Source organism: Ranitomeya imitator, chromosome 6, assembly GCF_032444005.1.
Source record: "Ranitomeya imitator isolate aRanImi1 chromosome 6, aRanImi1.pri, whole genome shotgun sequence".
Lineage (NCBI taxonomy): Eukaryota > Metazoa > Chordata > Amphibia > Anura > Dendrobatidae > Ranitomeya > Ranitomeya imitator.
This window is the reverse complement of record NC_091287.1, coordinates 137,975,066-137,994,121: the sequence shown is the minus strand read 5'-3', so window position 1 is coordinate 137,994,121 and position 19,056 is coordinate 137,975,066. Positions and strand designations below refer to the sequence as shown.

Here is a 19,056-nt window from a genome sequence, read left to right as displayed (position 1 = left end):
TGAAATCCCATCTCCACTACGCGTGCATGGCTTCCCTGCGTATACACACATGCGGCGTGTCTTTCTAGACCGCAGCATGTCTATCTATCTTGCCACGCGTACAAAAGGCGGCAGCGCTTTGGACGGACCGGACATGTGCTGTGTTTAAAGCGCTGCCGGTTTGTTCCCATGGGAACATAGCCTAAGGGGTTAAACATGGTGCAAGTGAATATTCAGTTTTGGTAAACATTTACAACTTGGACCCTACTGTAGGGATATAAGGTATTTGGAGGAGCTACAACTCCACATCTAGTGTCAAGACTGCCCCATCACTTGTTAGAGCAAGAATATGTACTATCTGTGTTTGAAGTCAAAACTTTAGTTAACTTAACCCCTTAGTGACAGAGCCAATTTGGTACTTAATGACCGAGCCAATTTTTGCAATTCTGACCACTGTCACTTTATGAGGTTATAACTCTGGAACGCTTCAACGGATCCCGCTGATTCTGAGATTGTTTTTTCGTGACATATTGTACTTCATGTTAGTGGTAACATTTCTTCGATATTACTTGCGATTATTTATGAAAAAAACGGAAATATGGCGAAAATTTTTAAAATTTTGCAATTTTCAAACTTTGTATTTTTATGCCCTTAAATCAGAGAGATATGTCACGAAAAATAGTTAATAAATAACATTTCCCACATGTCTACTTTACATCAGCACAATTTTGGAAACAACATTTTTTTTTGTTAGGGAGTTATAAGGGTTAAAAGTTGACCAGCAATTTCTCATTTTTACAACACCATTTTTTTTTAGGGACCACATCACATTTGAAGTCATTTTGAGGGGTCTATATGATAGAAAATAATGAAGTGTGACACCATTCTAAAAACTACACCCCTCAAGGTTCTCAAAACCACATTCAAGAAGTTTATTAACCCTTTACGTGCTTCACAGGAACTGAAACAATGTGGAAGGAAAAAATGAACATTTAACTTTTTTTTGCAAACATCTTAATTCAGAACCATTTTTTTTATTTTCACAAGTGTAAAAACAGAAATGTAACCATAAATTTTGTTATGCAATTTCTCCTGAATACGCCAATACCCCATATGTGGGGGTAAACCACTGTTAGGGCGCACCGCAGAACTTAGAAGTGAAGGAGCGCCGTTTGACTTTTTCAATGCAGAATTGGCTGGAATTGAGATCGGACGCCATGTCACGTTTAGAGAGCCCCTGATGTGCCTAAACAGTGGAAACCCCCCACAAGTGACACCATTTTGGAAACTAGACCCCTTAAGGAACTTATCTAGATGTGTGGCGAGCACTTTGAACCCCCAAGTGCTTCACAGAAGTTTATAACGTAGAGCCGTGAAAATAAAAAAATCGCTTTTGTTTACACAAAAATGATCTTTTTGCCCACAAATTTTTATTTTCACAAGGGTAACAGGAGAAATTAGACCACAAAAGTTGTTGTGCAATTTCTCCTGAGTACGCTGATACCCAGTATGTGGGGGTAAACCACTGCTAGGGCGCACCGCAGAGCTTGGAAGAGAAGGAGTGCCGTTTTACTTTTTCAATGTAGAATTGGCTGGAATTGAGATCGGACGCCATGTCGCGTTTGGAGAGCCCCTGATGTGCCTAAACAGTAGAAATCCCCCACAAGTGACCCCATTTTGGAAACTAGACCCCCCATGGAACTTATCTAGATGTGTGGTGAGAACCTTGAATGCCCAAGTGCTTCACAGAAGTTTATAATGCAGAGCCGTGAAAATAAAAAATATTTTTTTTTTCCACAAAAAAGATATTGTAGCCCCCAAGTTTTTATTTTTACAAGGGTAACAAGAGAAATTGGACCCCAAAAGTTGTTGTCCAATTTGTCTTGAGTATGCTGGTACCCCATATGTGGGGGTAACCCACTGTTTGGGCGCACGGCAGAGCTCGGAAGGAAGGAGCGCCGTTTTGGAATGCAGACTTTGATAGAATGGTCTGCGGGTATTATGTTGCATTTGCAGAGCCCCTGATGTACCTAACCAGTAGAAACCCTCCACAAGTGACCCCATTTTGGAAACTAGACCCCCCAAGGAACTTATCTAGATGTGTGGTGAGAACTTTGAATGCCCAAGTGCTTCACAGAAGTTTAGAATGCAGAGTCGTGAAAATAAAAAATATTTTTTTTTTCACAAAAAAGATTTTGTAGCCCCCAAGTTTTTATTTTCACAAGGGTAACAGGAGAAATTGGACTGCAATAGTTGTTGTCCAATTTATCCCGAGTACGCTGATGTGCCATATGTGGGGGTACACAACTGTTTGGGCGCACGGCAGAGCTCGGAAGGGAAGGAGCGCCTTTTTGGAATGCAGACTTTGATAGAATGGTCTGTGGGCATTATGTTGCGATTGCAGAGCCCCTGATATACCTAAACTGTAGTAACCCCCCACAAGTGACCCCATTTTGGAAACTAGACCCCCCAAGGAACTTATCTAGATGTGTGGTGAGAACTTTGAATGCCCAAGTGCTTCACAGAAGTTTAGAATGCAGAGTCGTGAAAATAAAAAATATTTTTTTTTTTCACAAAAAAGATTTTGTAGCCCCCAAGTTTTTATTTTCACAAGGGTAACAAGAGAAATTGGACCCCAGAAGTTGTTGTCCAATTTATCCCGAGTACGCTGATGCCCCATATGTGGGGGTAACCCACTGTTTGGGCGCACGGCAGAGCTCAGAAGGGAGGGAGCACCATTTGACTTTTTGAGCGCAAAATTGGCTGCCGTGTTTGGAGACCCCCTGATGTACCTAAACAGTGGAAACCCCCCAATTCTAGCTCCAACCCCTAACCCTAATCCCAACCTGATCCATAATCCTAATCACTAACCCTAACCATAATCACAACCCTTACCCCAAAACAACCCTAATGTCAACCCTAACCATAACCCTAATCAAAACCCTAAATCCAACACACCCCTAATCCTAATCTCAACCCTAACCCTAATCCCAATACACCCCTAATCACAACCCTAACCTTAACCCTAATCCCAAACCTAACCCTAATGCCAACCCTAACCCTAATACCAACCCTAATCCAAACCCTAAACCTAATCCCAGCTCTAACCCTAACTTTAGCCCCAACCCTAGCCCTAACTTTAGCCCCAACCCTAACCCTAAGGCTACTTTCACACTTGCGTTGTTTGGCATTCCGTCGCAATCCGTCGTTTTGGACAAGAAACGGATCCTGCAAATGTGCCCGCAGGATGCGTTTTTTGCCCATAGTATTGCCGACGGATCGTGACGGATGGCCACACGTCGCGTCCGTCGTGCACTGGATCAGTTGTGTTTTGGCGGAGCGTCGGCACAAAAAAACGTTCAATGAAACGTTTTTTTGTACGTCGCATCCGCCATTTCTGACCGCGCATGCGTGGCCGTAACTCCGCCCCTCCTCCCCAGGACATAGATTGGGCAGCGGATGCGTTGAAAAACTACAGCTGCTGCCCACGTTGTGCACAATTTTCACAACGTGCGTCGGTATGTCGGGCCGACGCATTGCGACGGCCCCGTACCGACGTAAGTGTGAAAGAAGCCTAACCCTAAATTTAGCCCCAACCCTAACCCTAAATTTAGCCCCAACCCTAACCCTAAATTTAGCCCCAACCCTACCCCTAACCTAACCCTAACCCTAGCCGTAACCCTACCCCTAACCCTAACCTAACCCTACCCCTAACCTAACCCTAGCCGTAACCCTACCCCTACCCTAACCCTACCCCTAACCCTACCCCTAACCCTACCCCTAACCCTACCCTAACCCTACCCCTAATTTTAGCCCTAACTGCTGTTCTCCTGCCGGCCGGCAGATGGAGACAGATGGCGGGCGCACTGGGCATGCGTCCGCCATGTTCTTCTGCCGGCGGCCAGGAGGAGCAGCAAGAGGATCCAGGGACCTAGGTGAGTATGCTAGGGTCCCCGAATCCCCCTATTTCTCTGTCCTCTGATGTGCGATCACATCAGAGGACAGAGAATTACACTTTACTTTTTTTTTTTTTTTTTTTTGCGGTCGCCGGTAAACAGTTAATTACCGGCGATCGCAAAACAGGGGTCGCTAAAACCGACCCCCGATCATGCTCTTTGGGGTCTCGGCTACCCCAGGCAGCCGAGACCCCAAAGATTCTCCCGGTGCCGGCCGGCGGGCGCACTGCGCATGCGCCCGCCATTTTGAAGATGGCGGCGCCCACCGGGAGACACGAGGAGCATCGGGGGAGCTAGGTGAGTATTGGGGGGCCACCTGGGACCCCTTTTCTCTGTCCTCCGATGTGCGATCACATCGGAGGACAGAGAAATTAAAAAGAGATCGCTTTTTTTTTTTTTTTTTTTTTTTTGCGATCGCCGGTAAACGGTTAATTACCGGCGATCGCAAATGCGGGGAGGGTTAAAAACCCCCCGAATCATGTTCTCTGGGGTCTCGGCTACCCTCGGCAGCCGAGACCCCGGAGAAAATCGGCCTGTGGGGGGCGCTATACACTTTTTCCACAGCGCCGTTAATTAACGGCGCTGTGGTTTAAGTACCCTTAGCGGCCGCCGTTAAAAGGCGTATCGGCGGTCGCTAAGGGGTTAAAAAGGTTTTTCGGTTTTGGAAAATCCCACTAGCCAGGCAGCAGGTTATTTATTTATTTTTTTAATCAACTGAAAAAACTGGACCCTCCCCAGGTCCCTCACCGATTCTCCCAGTGTCCCTTATTGTCTGAGGCACTGGCGTCACCTCCTTAGGGCTGCAGCCCATCAGCGAGCTCAGCGGCTTTGAGCAGCCCGTGTCGTCTATTCATGCAGAGCTGCTAAGCTCACTGATTGGCTGGAGCACTGTAGCCAATAACATGCACCGGAAGCAGAGGTGGAGACTCAGCGTTGGACCCAGGGAGGGCGAGTATTGCGTTTTTTATTTTTAAAACAAAAAACCCTTTTAATAGGATCCCATTAAAGTCAATAAGGTCCATTGGTACAGCATTGTGTAGTCAACTATAAACGGTAACCACAAAATAGATGTGAACAGAACCAAAGATTTCTATACAGGGCCCTTCACAGAAGTGTTCAGAAACTACCAAGTACATTATCACTACTGATAAGCGAGCGTGCTCAGATAAGGTGTTATCTGAGCATGCTCGAGTGCTAATAGAGTATCTCCGGCATGCTGTAATACTATGTTTGAGTCCCCCCGGCTGTATGTCTCGCCACTGTTTGACAGCCGCAACACATGCATGGATTGCCTAACAAACAGGTAATCCCTGCACGCTTGCTTATCACCAATTACCACCAGACCCTGCACTTACCTGAGTTGCATCCATATTTGCAACATGATCAAAGGTAAAAATTTTAGGCTCAGGTTTAGAATGTAGACGGATTGTTTTTGGGGTCAACACAGAGAGACAAAGCCCTTGATCTCCATCAGGTCCAACCAGACTTCCTTCTACAGGAGGACGAATTCTCACAAAAACTTTTATGGCATCACCTTCAGGGCTATAAAAATAAAAACAAAACCTGTGATTACCTAAAACTCTACTCTGTTGCAACACTAAGGAAATAAAAACAGTGGCAGGAGTGGCATTAGATGTCACATATGAGCAAGGTCTCTCCCCGTGTGGGTGTACAGGGAAGAGACCTGTCAGTCATTGGCAGTGGGTGGAGAGAAGTCTATCAGACTATTCTCCAATGCAGGTTTTAAAGTACCGTATGTTTTTCTTTGAAAAATTGAAGCGTTTCAGAGTCAAACATACTTGGCTGAAATCATACAGCCAGTGCCTGATACATGCTGCCTGGTTCCCTTTAAGAACATGTAATGGAATAGCAGACTCCTCAGTATTGGGATAGGTGCCCAACTTCAACATCTCTTTTGTGGCTGAACTATATACTTTTTCATAACTACATGTCAAGCAGTTTGTACGAGTTGAGGCTCTGAGACATCCACTGATCGCTTAAACGAAGGGTCAGAAGTGCTCAGCCGATACTCAGGGTGCTAGAGTAAAGTGTATAGAAAGCCTATACCCCACTCTGTTCACACTCAGAGGATCTGAGATCTGTATTTATGTCACATGTCGTGTCCATGACTGATGCGGGTTCACATGCTGAGCCCGCATTATTCCCCGTACACGATGACCGATTTAACCAGTCATCATGGGCCTTTAACAGCCGCCCACGGCCGTTAGCCAGATGAATCCCGCTGTCAATCGCAGCAGGATTTAACACGTGCTGGCCAGAAGCAAGCAATTCATCCCACCCATTGGCGCCCCAGGGCTGTGGAGTTGTGATGTCGATGTCAATTTTGGTGGAATTGGAATAAAATTGACCTACTGCAACTCCTAAAATATATAATAAATTGGGTACAGTAATTCAATGCAGAATGTACTGCATAGTCTTTCATAAAAATTTGGGAAAGTTATGAAATGTCCTATAAATACTATATATTGTGAAAAGTCCTATAAAATAAATATCGTATATACCCGAATATAAGCCAAGGCACCTACTTTTGCCACGGAAACCTGGGTAAGCTTATTGACTTGAGTATAAGACGGGTATGCATTGTCCCCTCATCCCTGTCCTGCTATGTGTGGCTCCCCACTGTCCTGCCCTGGCATGTGGCTCCCCACTGTCCTGGTATGTGGGGCTCCCCCTGTTCCGCATGGCTCGGCTCCCCCTCTTCCCCTGGTTGTATGCATGGCTCACATTGTACCCCTCCCCGACCTTGCACCTGCATCTCCGTTGTCCCGGCGGCTCTCCTCTGCTCAGCGGTCATGTGGTACCGCTCATTAAGGTAATGAGTATGCGCTCCATGCCTATGGGAGTGGAGACGCGTCCATATTCATTACCTTAATGAGCGGTGCCACGTGAACACAGAGCAGAGGAGAAACGGCGGGACAATGGAGATGCAGGGATGGAGGACGAGTATGATGTCTTCTGTTATCCGGCGGCTGCAGCTGTCACTGTACCACAGCTGCCGGCGCCTACTATGCCGCTCTCCCTCCCGCATGCTGCGGAAAAAACAACGCTGCGCTTCCACGCATTTTTTTCCGCAGCATGTGCACAGCGGATTTGGTTTTCCATAGGTTTACATGGTACTGAATACCGCATGGAAAACTGTTGCAGATCCGCAGCTTCAAAAACGCTGCGGATCCGCGGTAAAAACCACAAGGTGTGAACATGGCCGTAGACAATTATATAGTATATAATGGTGATGAAAAGCCTGATGTTACCATTCACTACAGTAAATTCATCACTTGAAGTTGAGCGTTGTATAAGGGTGTCGGAGTCAGGGAAATTAAGGAGTCAAAGGTTTGGCTTACCAACTCCACAAGCCTGCATAAAACAATTTAAAAAAAAAATACCTATATTTGGCATCGCTGTTTTCAGAAAAGTCGGAATTATCAAAATATAAAATAAATTAATCCAATAAGTAAACGGTGTAACTAGAAAAAAAAAATTAAAACACTAAAATTATGTTTTTTTTGTCTGATGCAACATTGCAATAAAATGCAATAACAGGCGTTTAAAACATTTCATCTACCCCAAAATGGTGTCAATAAAAACGTCAGCTCGGGGTGCAAAAATTGAACCCTCACCCAGCTCCATATCCTGAAAAACAAAAATATATTACAGGTCTTGGAAAATGGTGACAAAAAGCTATAAAAAAACATTTTCATGCAAAGTCAGAATTATATTTTCACTACTTAAAAAAAAAGCCTATACATATTTGGTACCTGCATACACCTACTAACCTGGAGAATCATATTGCCAGGTTAGCTTAACGATTTAGTGAACATTGTAAATAAAAAAAAAAAAAACTAAAAATTGTGGAATGGCGGGGATTTTTTTTTTGCAATTTCACTGCACTTGGAATTTTTTTTCTGTTTTCCAGTACGCTGTATGGTAAAATAAATGGTGTCATTCAACAGTACAACCCATCTCGCAAAACACAAGCCTTCATATGAATATATTGACAAAAAAAAATAAAAAAAGTTATGGCTCTTGAGAGGGGCGGGAAAAACAAAAACTGGCATGGGAGTGAAGGGGTTAAGCAAGAGGTAAATGTCTCAAGACTAGGGATGAGCGGACCTGGGGATGTTCAGGTTCAACTGAACTTTAGTCCGAAGTTTAGTCGTGGTACCAGAACTGTACCTGAACCACATAGAAGTCAATGGAGATCCAAACTTTGGTGCAGTAAAATGGTCATAGTAGGGGCTAGATGCCTGCCAAAAGAAGCACAGTCTCTCTCCTTTTAATAGCTAATGGAAAAGATGGTAATAAATAGTAAGCTTACAAGACCTCTGAGGTCTCTTCATCAGGTTCAGTATCGCACAATATTTGAAGAGTCACATATTTATACACAACAGGACATAGAATAGTTCAGTAGATAAGACAAGTGATGTGTAGCAGACCTATCAAGAAGGGAAAGGAACATAGGTCTGCTACACGTCTCTCGTCTTATTTATTGCATTGTGTCCTGTTGTGTATAACTATGTGACTCTTCAGATTTTCGGTTATATTGAGCCTGATGAAGAGACCCGAGTAGTTTGGAAACTTTGCCTTTATTACCATCTCAAGGTATCATACAACCACTGAAGACTCAAATTTTAATATTTTTCTATCTATATCTACAGGCTAACACGGCACAAAGATATATTTTTCCTTTTTATAGGAGGGTGGTTGGTCAATGGGAATCAGGTACACAGGTAGGCAAAGCATCATTCAAATGCATCTGTCAATGACTAACAATGGCACTTAAATGGATATAAAGCAGCGATCAGAGCTAGCTCTGGTCACTACTGTGGTATAGGCAGACTCCAGCTGTGTAACACAGCCGGCATCTGCCGAGTAAGGTAAGGGCTCAGATACACAACTACTCCACACATAGAAACCAGACATAGGATATATCCTATTATGTGCTACGTCAAAGGGTTAACAGACAAATGACCATGTATATTTTACAATAATGATATAACAATTCTTAGTTCAATAACAGATACCTTGATAAAGATGTGGTAACATCAATAGGGTCACCTAAAAAACAAAAGGAAAAAAAAAACACTTAAAAAAACTCTTGAATCTCCATTTCCAAAGAAATTCTACTCAGAAAACCATAGATGACATGAACGTAAAAAAAAAAGTTAGAGATTACTGGCACTGCCCACTTCTGCATTGGGAGGCGACTGGTGCGGATAATGTCACGTCTACAGATAGTTGTTGTTATTATTATACATTTTTTATAGCGCCATTTATTCCATGGCGCTTTACATGTAAAAAGGGGGCAAATATAGACAAATACAATAAACATGAGCAAAAGCAAGGCACTAACAAATACAGGAGGAGAGAGGACCCTGCCCACGAGGGCTCACAGTCTGCAGGGAACGGGTGAGGATACACTAGGAGAGGGTAAAGCTGGTCGTGCGGCGGTTTAGCAGACTAATGATCACTGCAGGCTTGTCGGAAGAGGTGGGTCTTCAGGTTCTTTTTGAAGGTTTCTATGGTAGCTGAGAGTCTGATGTGTTGGGGTAGAGAGTTCCAGAGTATAGGGGAAGCACGGGAGAAGTCTTGGATGTGGTTGTGGGAAGAAGAGATAAGAGGGGAGGAGAGAAGGAGATCTTGAGAGGATCGGAGGTTGTGTGTAGGTAAGTACCGGGAGACCATGTCACAGATGTATGGAGGAGACAGGTTGTGGATGGCTTTGTACAATATGTCATAGTAAGGGTTTTGAACTTGAGTCTCAGGACGACAGGAAGCCAGTGAAGGGCTTGGCATAGGGGAGACATGCGGGCACGATTATAAGGAGTAATACGTACATGTGATGTCATCAGCACCTGACTGATGTGCCCCCCAAATGTCTGCTGTCAGGTGTCTGATGGAACAGGACTTCATCACCTCTGGCGCCAATAGAAACCACTGAACTGGAGGGGTTTCAGAGGGGTAAGTAACATACTTTATAAAAGGCATGGAAGACCCCATTAAGACAAAAAGCCAGTACTGCTCGGTAGTAAGGAGTTGCATGACTTGTGTGTGCCAATGTACACACTGATGTACGGCCAAAGAAAGATGCCATCATTTATTTCAGTTTATGCAGAAGTAAAAGAATAAATCACACACATTACCCCACACACCACCTCTATGGGAGTTTTACTACAGCTTTGTACAAAACAGAGCATGAATAAGTGATATACTTTACTAGCGGAATATATTAGATAAAAGCTGCCCAAACCCACCTGATATCGGGGAGAGAAGGATCAGGACGTTTGAACCCAAACATCATTTTGTTGTGCTGTTATATAAGCTGTTCAAGCGTTCATGTGCATGGGGGATGAAGGCAGGGGAGGGCAATTAAAAGGAATCTATCACTAGGATTTTGCTTCCTCTCTGAGTGCAGCATGATGTAGGAGCAGACACCCTGATTCCAGCGATGTATCACTTACTGGGCTTCTTGCTGCAGTTTTGACAGAATCACTATTTCATCTGCTGCAGATCTAGCAGTTCTCTAATGCTGAGCTCTGTATAACCCCCGCCCACTGCACCGATTGGCACCTTTCTGCCTACGCAAAATCAGTGGTGGGGCAGTGGTTGGACTACAAAGCAGCAGGTTTACTAGTCATCTAATGATAATTTCCTGATGAAAAAGATTTTATCAAAGCCACAGCAAGCAGCCCAGTAACTGACACATCACTGGAGACAGGGTCTCAATCTCTATATTATGCTGCTCTCAGATTAGGTGGCAAAAACCTGGTGACAGAATCCCTTTAATTTTCTAGAGAGATTGGAGCGCTTGTGGAGGACTGAAGCAATTGGCCTAACTTAATTCTGCCCAATATTCATTTTAGCACTTATGTAAGGGTACATTCAGGGTATGTGCACACGTTGCGGATTCTCTGCGGATCTGCAGTGTTTTTTGAGGTGCAGAAACGCTGCAGATCCGGAATTGATTTACAGTACAAAGTAAATCAATGAGAAAAAAACACTTTGCGGAAAATCCGCTGCGGAAACGCTGCGGTTTAAAAGAAGTAGCATGTCACTTCTTTTTTGTGAATCTGCAGCGTTTTTGTACCCATTCCATTATAGAAAACCGCAGGGGTAAAAACCGCAGCAAATCCGCAAGAAAACCGCAGCAAAAAAGCACAAAATGCTGCGGAACCGCACAAAAAACGCTGCGGAAACGCAGGTGCGTTTTCTGCCAGGAGAGGCGGAATCCGCAACGTGTGCACATAGCCTCACATCCTGCCCCCGTCAGGGCATATGTCCAAAATCCCCCACAAAACGGGGTCCGGACGCATGCTCAGACGGGGCCAATAGATTGTAATGGTGACAGCAAAGCGAACGCCTACAGGAGGAGGAGACTCAGATGCAGTCTACTAGGTGTGAGTGTCCGCCTCCTGTAGGCGTACACTGCCAAAAATGGTGCACGTTACAGCGCACATTCACTCTGCAGTCACCATTAAAGTCTATTGGCCCCGTTGGCACATGCATCCGGTCCCAGTTCTGCAGGGAACTTCGGATGTATGCTCCGACGGGGACACAGAACGCAATGTAAAATCACCCTGATGTTTTCATATTACCGCTATAAGCTTTATTGCATGGTGTATTAGCAGTCAAACATTGGAAAAATGTCCACCTCTAAAATGTATGGAGTGACACGTCATTATTTGCATGAAGCCCAAGTGTCTTTTCACATGGCGAATAAGTCTCTGGGCTGAATGAGCCTCAATTTATTCCAGAAGCACACTCTGGGCCAGGTGAAGAGATATTTGCAGCATTTAATGAGGCATTACCATTTATCGTGCATGGCTGCCTACCATGGACCCGGGTCTATTCACAGGCAGTGCAGCAGGGACGTCAGTATGCGCTACTCCAGCAGCGAGCGCTGATAAACGGGCGTGCAACTTCTTGTGCACCTGACCCGCATCTCGGCCTGTCCCACGATTGCCACAGAACAGCTACTTACTTGTGATTTCCCTGTCCTTAGTCAATGTGCCCCCAGGCTGCTCTTTGCCCAGATATTACCCTCCCTGGGTCCAGTAGCAGCTCTCCAATGCTACCCTTCTCTTTGTTAAGCAGCTGCAGCAGGAACGCCAAGTCAACAGAGCTGAAAACAAGCAATGAGCTGATGTTGACAGCAAAGATGTTGAGCTCAGTGATTGACTGCAGCCCTGTCGAAGTGATGTCTCAACAAATACAGGGGCAGAGGTAGCGCAAAATCCAGAGAGAAGTAAAGCTCAGCTTGTTGTTATTTACATCTACGGGCTAACAACAGTTGAGCATGGACAACCCCTTTAAGTATTTCAGCCATGCTACAAAACCTAAAAATGACTGGCACCTTTTGGTTCTCACTACATTACTGGTGCACCTTCCTAAATTACGTGGGAGACGCTGGAAGTGACGACAACAGTAAGACATTGGTATAAAGTCTAATCTGTAACCGAAGCTACCGCCTCACCAACACCGGAGCTCCTGCAAGCCTACAACCTACTGTTTCCTTCCCCACCATCCTGTAGAATGTAAGCCCCAAGGGCAGGGTCCTCGCCCCTCTGTATCAGTCTGTCATTGTTAGTTTGTTTACTGTAAGTGATATCTGTAATTTGTATGTAACCCCTTCTCATGTACAGCACCATGGAATCAATGGTGCTATATAAATAATAATAATAATCTGGTGCTGAGGGAACAGTGATGAAGAACGGCAGCAAGACTGAATCAACAGAGTAATAATCTGCCACCATGTTTATTGCTCCGACAACTAATCTGATGACAACAGTGCGACGCCATAACTGAGCAAAACAGGAAGTTTTAACACCCATCAATAGTGAGTAGAAGGACCCTCGTGGTCGGAGCGGAAAATTGGTAACAACTAGTGATGAGCGAATGTGCTGGGATAAGGTGTTATCTGAGCATGCTTGGGTGCTAACAGTGATTCTGGCATGCTCAAATAATATGTTCGAGTCCCTGCTGCTGTTTTGACTGCTGCACACATGCAGGGATTACGCAACAGACAGGCCGCCCCTCACGTGTTTATGGCTGTCGAACAGCTGCGGGGTCTTGAACATGTTTTTCAAGTTAGCGGAAGACACTTTGCACCCGAGCATGCTCAGATAACACCTTATCCCAGCACGTTCGTTCATCACTAGTAACAACTCATCAGAACAATGGACGCCAGCATCTTATTTTTTAGGGAAACCTTTTGAGATGAACATCTAACATTGCATTAAAAAAGTGATCCGATCATGGCGGTGTTCTAAAAAAAAAAGAAAAGAAAAGAAAAAGGGTAACCAGTGTGTGTGTGATAAATGGTGAGAAGGAGAATCTGGCCCAGGAACATTGGTGTGGATACGGCTCTGTTCACACCTGAGCTGGGGGCTGACAAACACGCTGCGCTATTTGTGCCGGCCACTATGACAAGCCCGGACTGGGGCCAGTTCTGCTGCTAGGTTTGTATTTCTGGTGAGGAACCACAATAAGGAATAACAAGCGCAGATGTGAACAAAGCCGTGTGTGGCCGTGTCATATAGGTGGTCCTGTCATATAGGTGGTCCTGTAACATAGTAACATAGTAACATAGTTAGTAAGGCCGAAAAAAGACATTTGTCCATCCAGTTCAGCCTATATTCCATCATAATAAATCCCCAGATCTACGTCCTTCTACAGAACCTAATTGTATGATACAATATTGTTCTGCTCCAGGAAGACATCCAGGCCTCTCTTGAACCCCTCGACTGAGTTCGCCATCACCACCTCCTCAGGCAAGCAATTCCAGATTCTCACTGCCCTAACAGTAAAGAATCCTCTTCTATGTTGGTGGAAAAACCTTCTCTCCTCCAGACGCAAAGAATGCCCCCTTGTGCCCGTCACCTTCCTTGGTATAAACAGATCCTCAGCGAGATATTTGTATTGTCCCCTTATATACTTATACATGGTTATTAGATCGCCCCTCAGTCGTCTTTTTTCTAGACTAAATAATCCTAATTTCGCTAATCTATCTGGGTATTGTAGTTCTCCCATCCCCTTTATTAATTTTGTTGCCCTCCTTTGTACTCTCTCTAGTTCCATTATATCCTTCCTGAGCACCGGTGCCCAAAACTGGACACAGTACTCCATGTGCGGTCTAACTAGGGATTTGTACAGAGGCAGTATAATGCTCTCATCATGTGTATCCAGACCTCTTTTAATGCACCCCATGATCCTGTTTGCCTTGGCAGCTGCTGCCTGGCACTGGCTGCTCCAGGTAAGTTTATCATTAACTAGGATCCCCAAGTCCTTCTCCCTGTCAGATTTACCCAGTGGTTTCCCGTTCAGTGTGTAATGGTGATATTGATTCCCTCTTCCCATGTGTATAACCTTACATTTATCATTGTTAAACCTCATCTGCCACCTTTCAGCCCAAGTTTCCAACTTATCCAGATCCATCTGTAGCAGAATACTATCTTCTCTTGTATTAACTGCTTTACATAGTTTTGTATCATCTGCAAATATCGATATTTTACTGTGTAAACCTTCTACCAGATCATTAATGAATATGTTGAAGAGAACAGGTCCCAATACTGACCCCTGCGGTACCCCACTGGTCACAGCGACCCAGTTAGAGACTATACCATTTATAACCACCCTCTGCTTTCTATCACTAAGCCAATTACTAACCCATTTACACACATTTTCCCCCAGACCAAGCATTCTCATTTTGTGTACCAACCTCTTGTGCGGCACGGTATCAAACGCTTTGGAAAAATCGAGATATACCACGTCCAATGACTCACCGTGGTCCAGCCTATAGCTTACCTCTTCATAAAAACTGATTAGATTGGTTTGACAGGAGCGATTTCTCATAAACCCATGCTGATATGGAGTTAAACAGTTATTCTCATTGAGATAATCCAGAATAACATCCCTCAGAAACCCTTCAAATATTTTACCAACAATAGAGGTTAGACTTACTGGCCTATAATTTCCAGGTTCACTTTTAGAGCCCTTTTTGAATATTGGCACCACATTTGCTATGCGCCAGTCCTGCGGAACAGACCCTGTCGCTATAGAGTCACTAAAAATAAGAAATAATGGTTTATCTATTACATTACTTAGTTCTCTTAGTACTCGTGGGTGTATGCCATCCGGACCCGGAGATTTATCTATTTTAATCTTATTTAGCCGGTTTCGCACCTCTTCTTGGGTTAGATTGGTGACCCTTAATATAGGGTTTTCATTGTTTCTTGGGATTTCACCTAGCATTTCATTTTCCACCGTGAATACCGTGGAGAAGAAGGTGTTTAATATGTTAGCTTTTTCCTCGTCATCTACAACCATTCTTTCCTCACTATTTTTTAAGGGGCCTACATTTTCAGTTTTTATTCTTTTACTATTGATATAGTTGAAGAACAGTTTGGGATTAGTTTTACTCTCCTTAGCAATGTGCTTCTCTGTTTCCTTTTTGGCAGCTTTAATTAGTTTTTTAGATAAAGTATTTTTCTCCCTATAGTTTTTTAGAGCTTCAATGGTGCCATCCTGCTTTAGTAGTGCAAATGCTTTCTTTTTACTGTTAATTGCCTGTCTTACTTCTTTGTTTAGCCACATTGGGTTTTTCCTATTTCTAGTCCTTTTATTCCCACAAGGTATAAACCGCTTACACTGCCTATTTAGGATGTTCTTAAACATTTCCCATTTATTATCTGTATTCTCATTTCTGAGGATATTGTCCCAGTCTACCAGATTAAGGGCATCTCTAAGCTGGTCAAACTTTGCCTTCCTAAAGTTCAATGTTTTTGTGACTCCCTGACAAGTCCCCCTAGTGAAAGACAGGTGAAACTGCACAATATTGTGGTCGCTATTTCCTAAATGCCCAACCACCTGCAGATTTGTTATTCTGTCAGGTCTATTAGATAGTATTAGGTCTAAAAGTGCTGCTCCTCTGGTTGGATTCTGCACCAATTGTGAAAGATAATTTTTCTTGGTTATTAGCAGAAACCTGTTGCCTTTATGGGTTTCACAGGTTTCTGTTTCCCAGTTAATATCCGGGTAGTTAAAGTCCCCCATAACCAGGACCTCATTATGGGTTGCAGCTTCATCTATCTGCTTTAGAAGTAGACTTTCCATGGTTTCTGTTATATTTGGGGGTTTGTAACAGACCCCAATGAGAATTTTGTTACCATTTTTCCCTCCATGAATTTCAACCCATATGGACTCGACATCCTCATTCCCTTCGCTAATATCCTCCCTTAAAGTGGACTTTAGACAAGACTTTACATAGAGACAAACCCCTCCTCCTCTCCGATTTTTACGATCCTTTCTAAACAGACTGTAACCCTGTAAGTTAACTGCCCAGTCATAGCTTTCATCTAACCATGTCTCGGTTATTCCCACTATGTCAAAGTTACCTGTAGATATTTCTGCTTCTAGTTCTTCCATCTTGTTTGTCAGGCTTCTGGCGTTTGCGAGCATGCAGTTTAGAGGATTTTGTTTTGTTCCAATCTCCTCACTGTGGATTGTTTTAGAAATGTTCTTACCTCCCTTCAGAGTATGTTTTCCTGGGTCGTCTTTGTTCGAGTCTAATGTTTTTCTTCCCGTCCCCTCTTCTTCTAGTTTAACGCCCTCCTGATGAGTGTAGCGAGTCTTCTGGCGAATGTGTGTTTCCCAGGTTTGTTGAGGTGTAGTCCGTCTCTGGCGAGGAGTCCATCATACCAGTAATTCACACCGTGGTCCAGGAATCCAAATCCTTGTTGTCTGCACCATCGTCTTAGCCAGTTGTTTGCATCAAGGATCCTGTTCCATCTCCTGGTGCCATGCCCGTCTACTGGAAGGATAGAAGAAAAAACTACCTGTGCATCCAGTTCCTTTACTTTCTTCCCCAACTCTTCAAAGTCCTTGCAGATTGTCGGTAGGTCCTTCCTTGCCGTGTCATTGGTGCCAACATGTATCAGAAGAAATGGGTGGACGTCCTTGGAGCTGAAGAGCTTTGGTATCCTATCGGTCACATCCTTGATCATCGCACCTGGAAGGCAGCATACTTCTCTTGCAGTTATGTCCGGTCTGCAGATGGCTGCTTCTGTGCCTCTCAGTAGTGAGTCTCCCACCACCACCACTCTTCGTTGCTTCTTGGCTGTACTTTTTGCTGTCACTTGTTGCTGTGTGCCCTTTTCTTTTTTGCTTGCTGGTATTGCTTCATTCTTAGGTGTGCCATCTTCATCCTCTACAAAGATTTGATATCGGTTCTTCATATAGGTCCTGTCATATAGGTGGTTGTGTCATATAGGTGGCCGGGTCATTCCTGTCATATAGGTGGCCGTGTCATATAGGTGGTCCTGTCATATAGGTGGTCCTGTCATACAGGCGGCCCTGTCATATAGGTGGTTGTGTCATATAGGTGGCCGACATACAGGCGGCCGGGTCATTCCTGTCATATAGGTGGCCGTGTCATATAGGTGGTCCTGTCATACAGGCGGCCGTGTCATATAGGTGGTCCTGTCATACAGGCGGCCGTGTCATATAGGTGGTCCTGTCATACAGGCGGCCCTGTCATATAGGTGGTTGTGTCATATAGGTGGCCGACATACAGGCGGCCGGGTCATTCCTGTCATATAGGTGGCCGTGTCATATAGGTGGTCCTGTCATACAGGCGGCCGTGTCATATAGGTGGTCCTGTCATACAGGCGGCCGTGTCATATAGGTGGTCCTGTCATACAGGCGGCCCTGTCATATAGGTGGTTGTGTCATATAGGTGGCCGACATACAGGCGGCCGGGTCATTCCTGTCATATAGGTGGCCCTGTCATACAGGCGGCCGTGTCATATAGGTGGTCCTGTCATATAGGTGGTTGTGTCATATAGGTGTTCGTGTCATATAGGTGGCCGACATACAGACGGCCGGGTCATTCCTGTCATATAGGTGGTTGTGTCATATAGGTGGCCGACATACAGGCGGCCGGGTCATTCCTGTCATATAGGTGGCCCTGTCATACAGGCGGCCGTGTCATATAGGTGGTCCTGTCATATAGGTGGTTGTGTCATATAGGTGTTCGTGTCATATAGGTGGCCGACATACAGACGGCCGGGTCATTCCTGTCATATAGGTGGCCCTGTCATACAGGCGGCCGTGTCATATAGGTGGCCCTGTCATACAGGCGGCCGTGTCATATAGGTGGTCCTGTCATACAGGCGGCCGTGTCATATAGGTGGTCCTGTCATACAGGCGGCCGTGTCATATAGGTGGCCCTGTCATACAGGCGGCCGTGTCATATAGGTGGCCCTGTCATATAGGTGGTTGTGTCATATAGGTGTTCGTGTCATATAGGTGGTCCTGTCATACAGGCGGCCGTGTCATATAGGTGGTCCTGTCATACAGGCGGCCGTGTCATATAGGTGGCCCTGTCATACAGGCGGCCGTGTCATATAGGTGTTCGTGTCATATAGGTGGCCGACATACAGACGGCCGGGTCATTCCTGTCATATAGGTGGCCCTGTCATATAGGTGGTCCTGTCATATAGGTGGTCCTGTCATATAGGTGGTCCTGTCATATAGGTGGTCCTGTCATACAGGCGGCCCTGTCATATAGGTGGCCCTGTCATATAGGTGGCCCTGTCATATAGGTGGTCCTGTCATATAGGTGGTCCTGTCATATAGGTGGTCCTGTCATACAGGCGGTCCTGTCATATAGGTGGTCGTGTCATATAGGTGGTCCTGTCATATAGGTGGTCCTGTCATATAGGTGGTCCTGTCATATAGGTGGTCCTGTCATACAGGCGGCCCTGTCATATAGGTGGTCCTGTCATATAGGTGGTCCTGTCATATAGGTGGTCCTGTCATATAGGTGGCCGACATACAGGCGGCCGGGTCATTCCTGTCATAGAGGTGGCCGTTAGCGGTGTGACAAGTACATTATTGCTGCTCTATTTCCACACAGCTACCCTGACACTGCCGCCATACCCTTAGTCCCCGGCGCCATCCTCCTCGTCCTCCCGCGTTTCTCTCGGTGATATACGGATCCACTCGTTTCCTTCTTCCAAAAAGCAAAATGGCGAATACTTCAAATTTGGCGCTTCAGAGTCCCTGTGTAATTGCAGCTGCCACTAGTCACACCCACTTGCGGAAA

The 19,056-nt window shown here is 45.0% G+C and overlaps 1 protein-coding gene across 2 annotated transcripts in view; it reads right to left on the bottom strand.

Moving 5' to 3' along the window:
* KIF15 (kinesin family member 15) overlaps window positions 1-18,988 on the bottom strand; it is a 174,129-nt gene extending 155,141 nt beyond the window's left edge. Inside the window, exons 1-3 of one of the 2 annotated variants that reach the window (XM_069730135.1) lie at window positions 18,891-18,988; window positions 8,978-9,011; window positions 5,291-5,477 (exon numbers count right to left, since the gene is read on the bottom strand). In XM_069730135.1, the coding sequence (XP_069586236.1) occupies window positions 5,291-5,477; window positions 8,978-9,011; window positions 18,891-18,909 (240 nt within the window). In that variant the 5' untranslated portion in view covers window positions 18,910-18,988. Of the gene's footprint in view, window positions 1-5,290; window positions 5,478-8,977; window positions 9,012-18,890 lie in introns of those variants that run through there. The other variant, XM_069730136.1, reaches the window with a different exon arrangement.
* Between the last annotated feature and the right edge of the window lie 68 nt (window positions 18,989-19,056).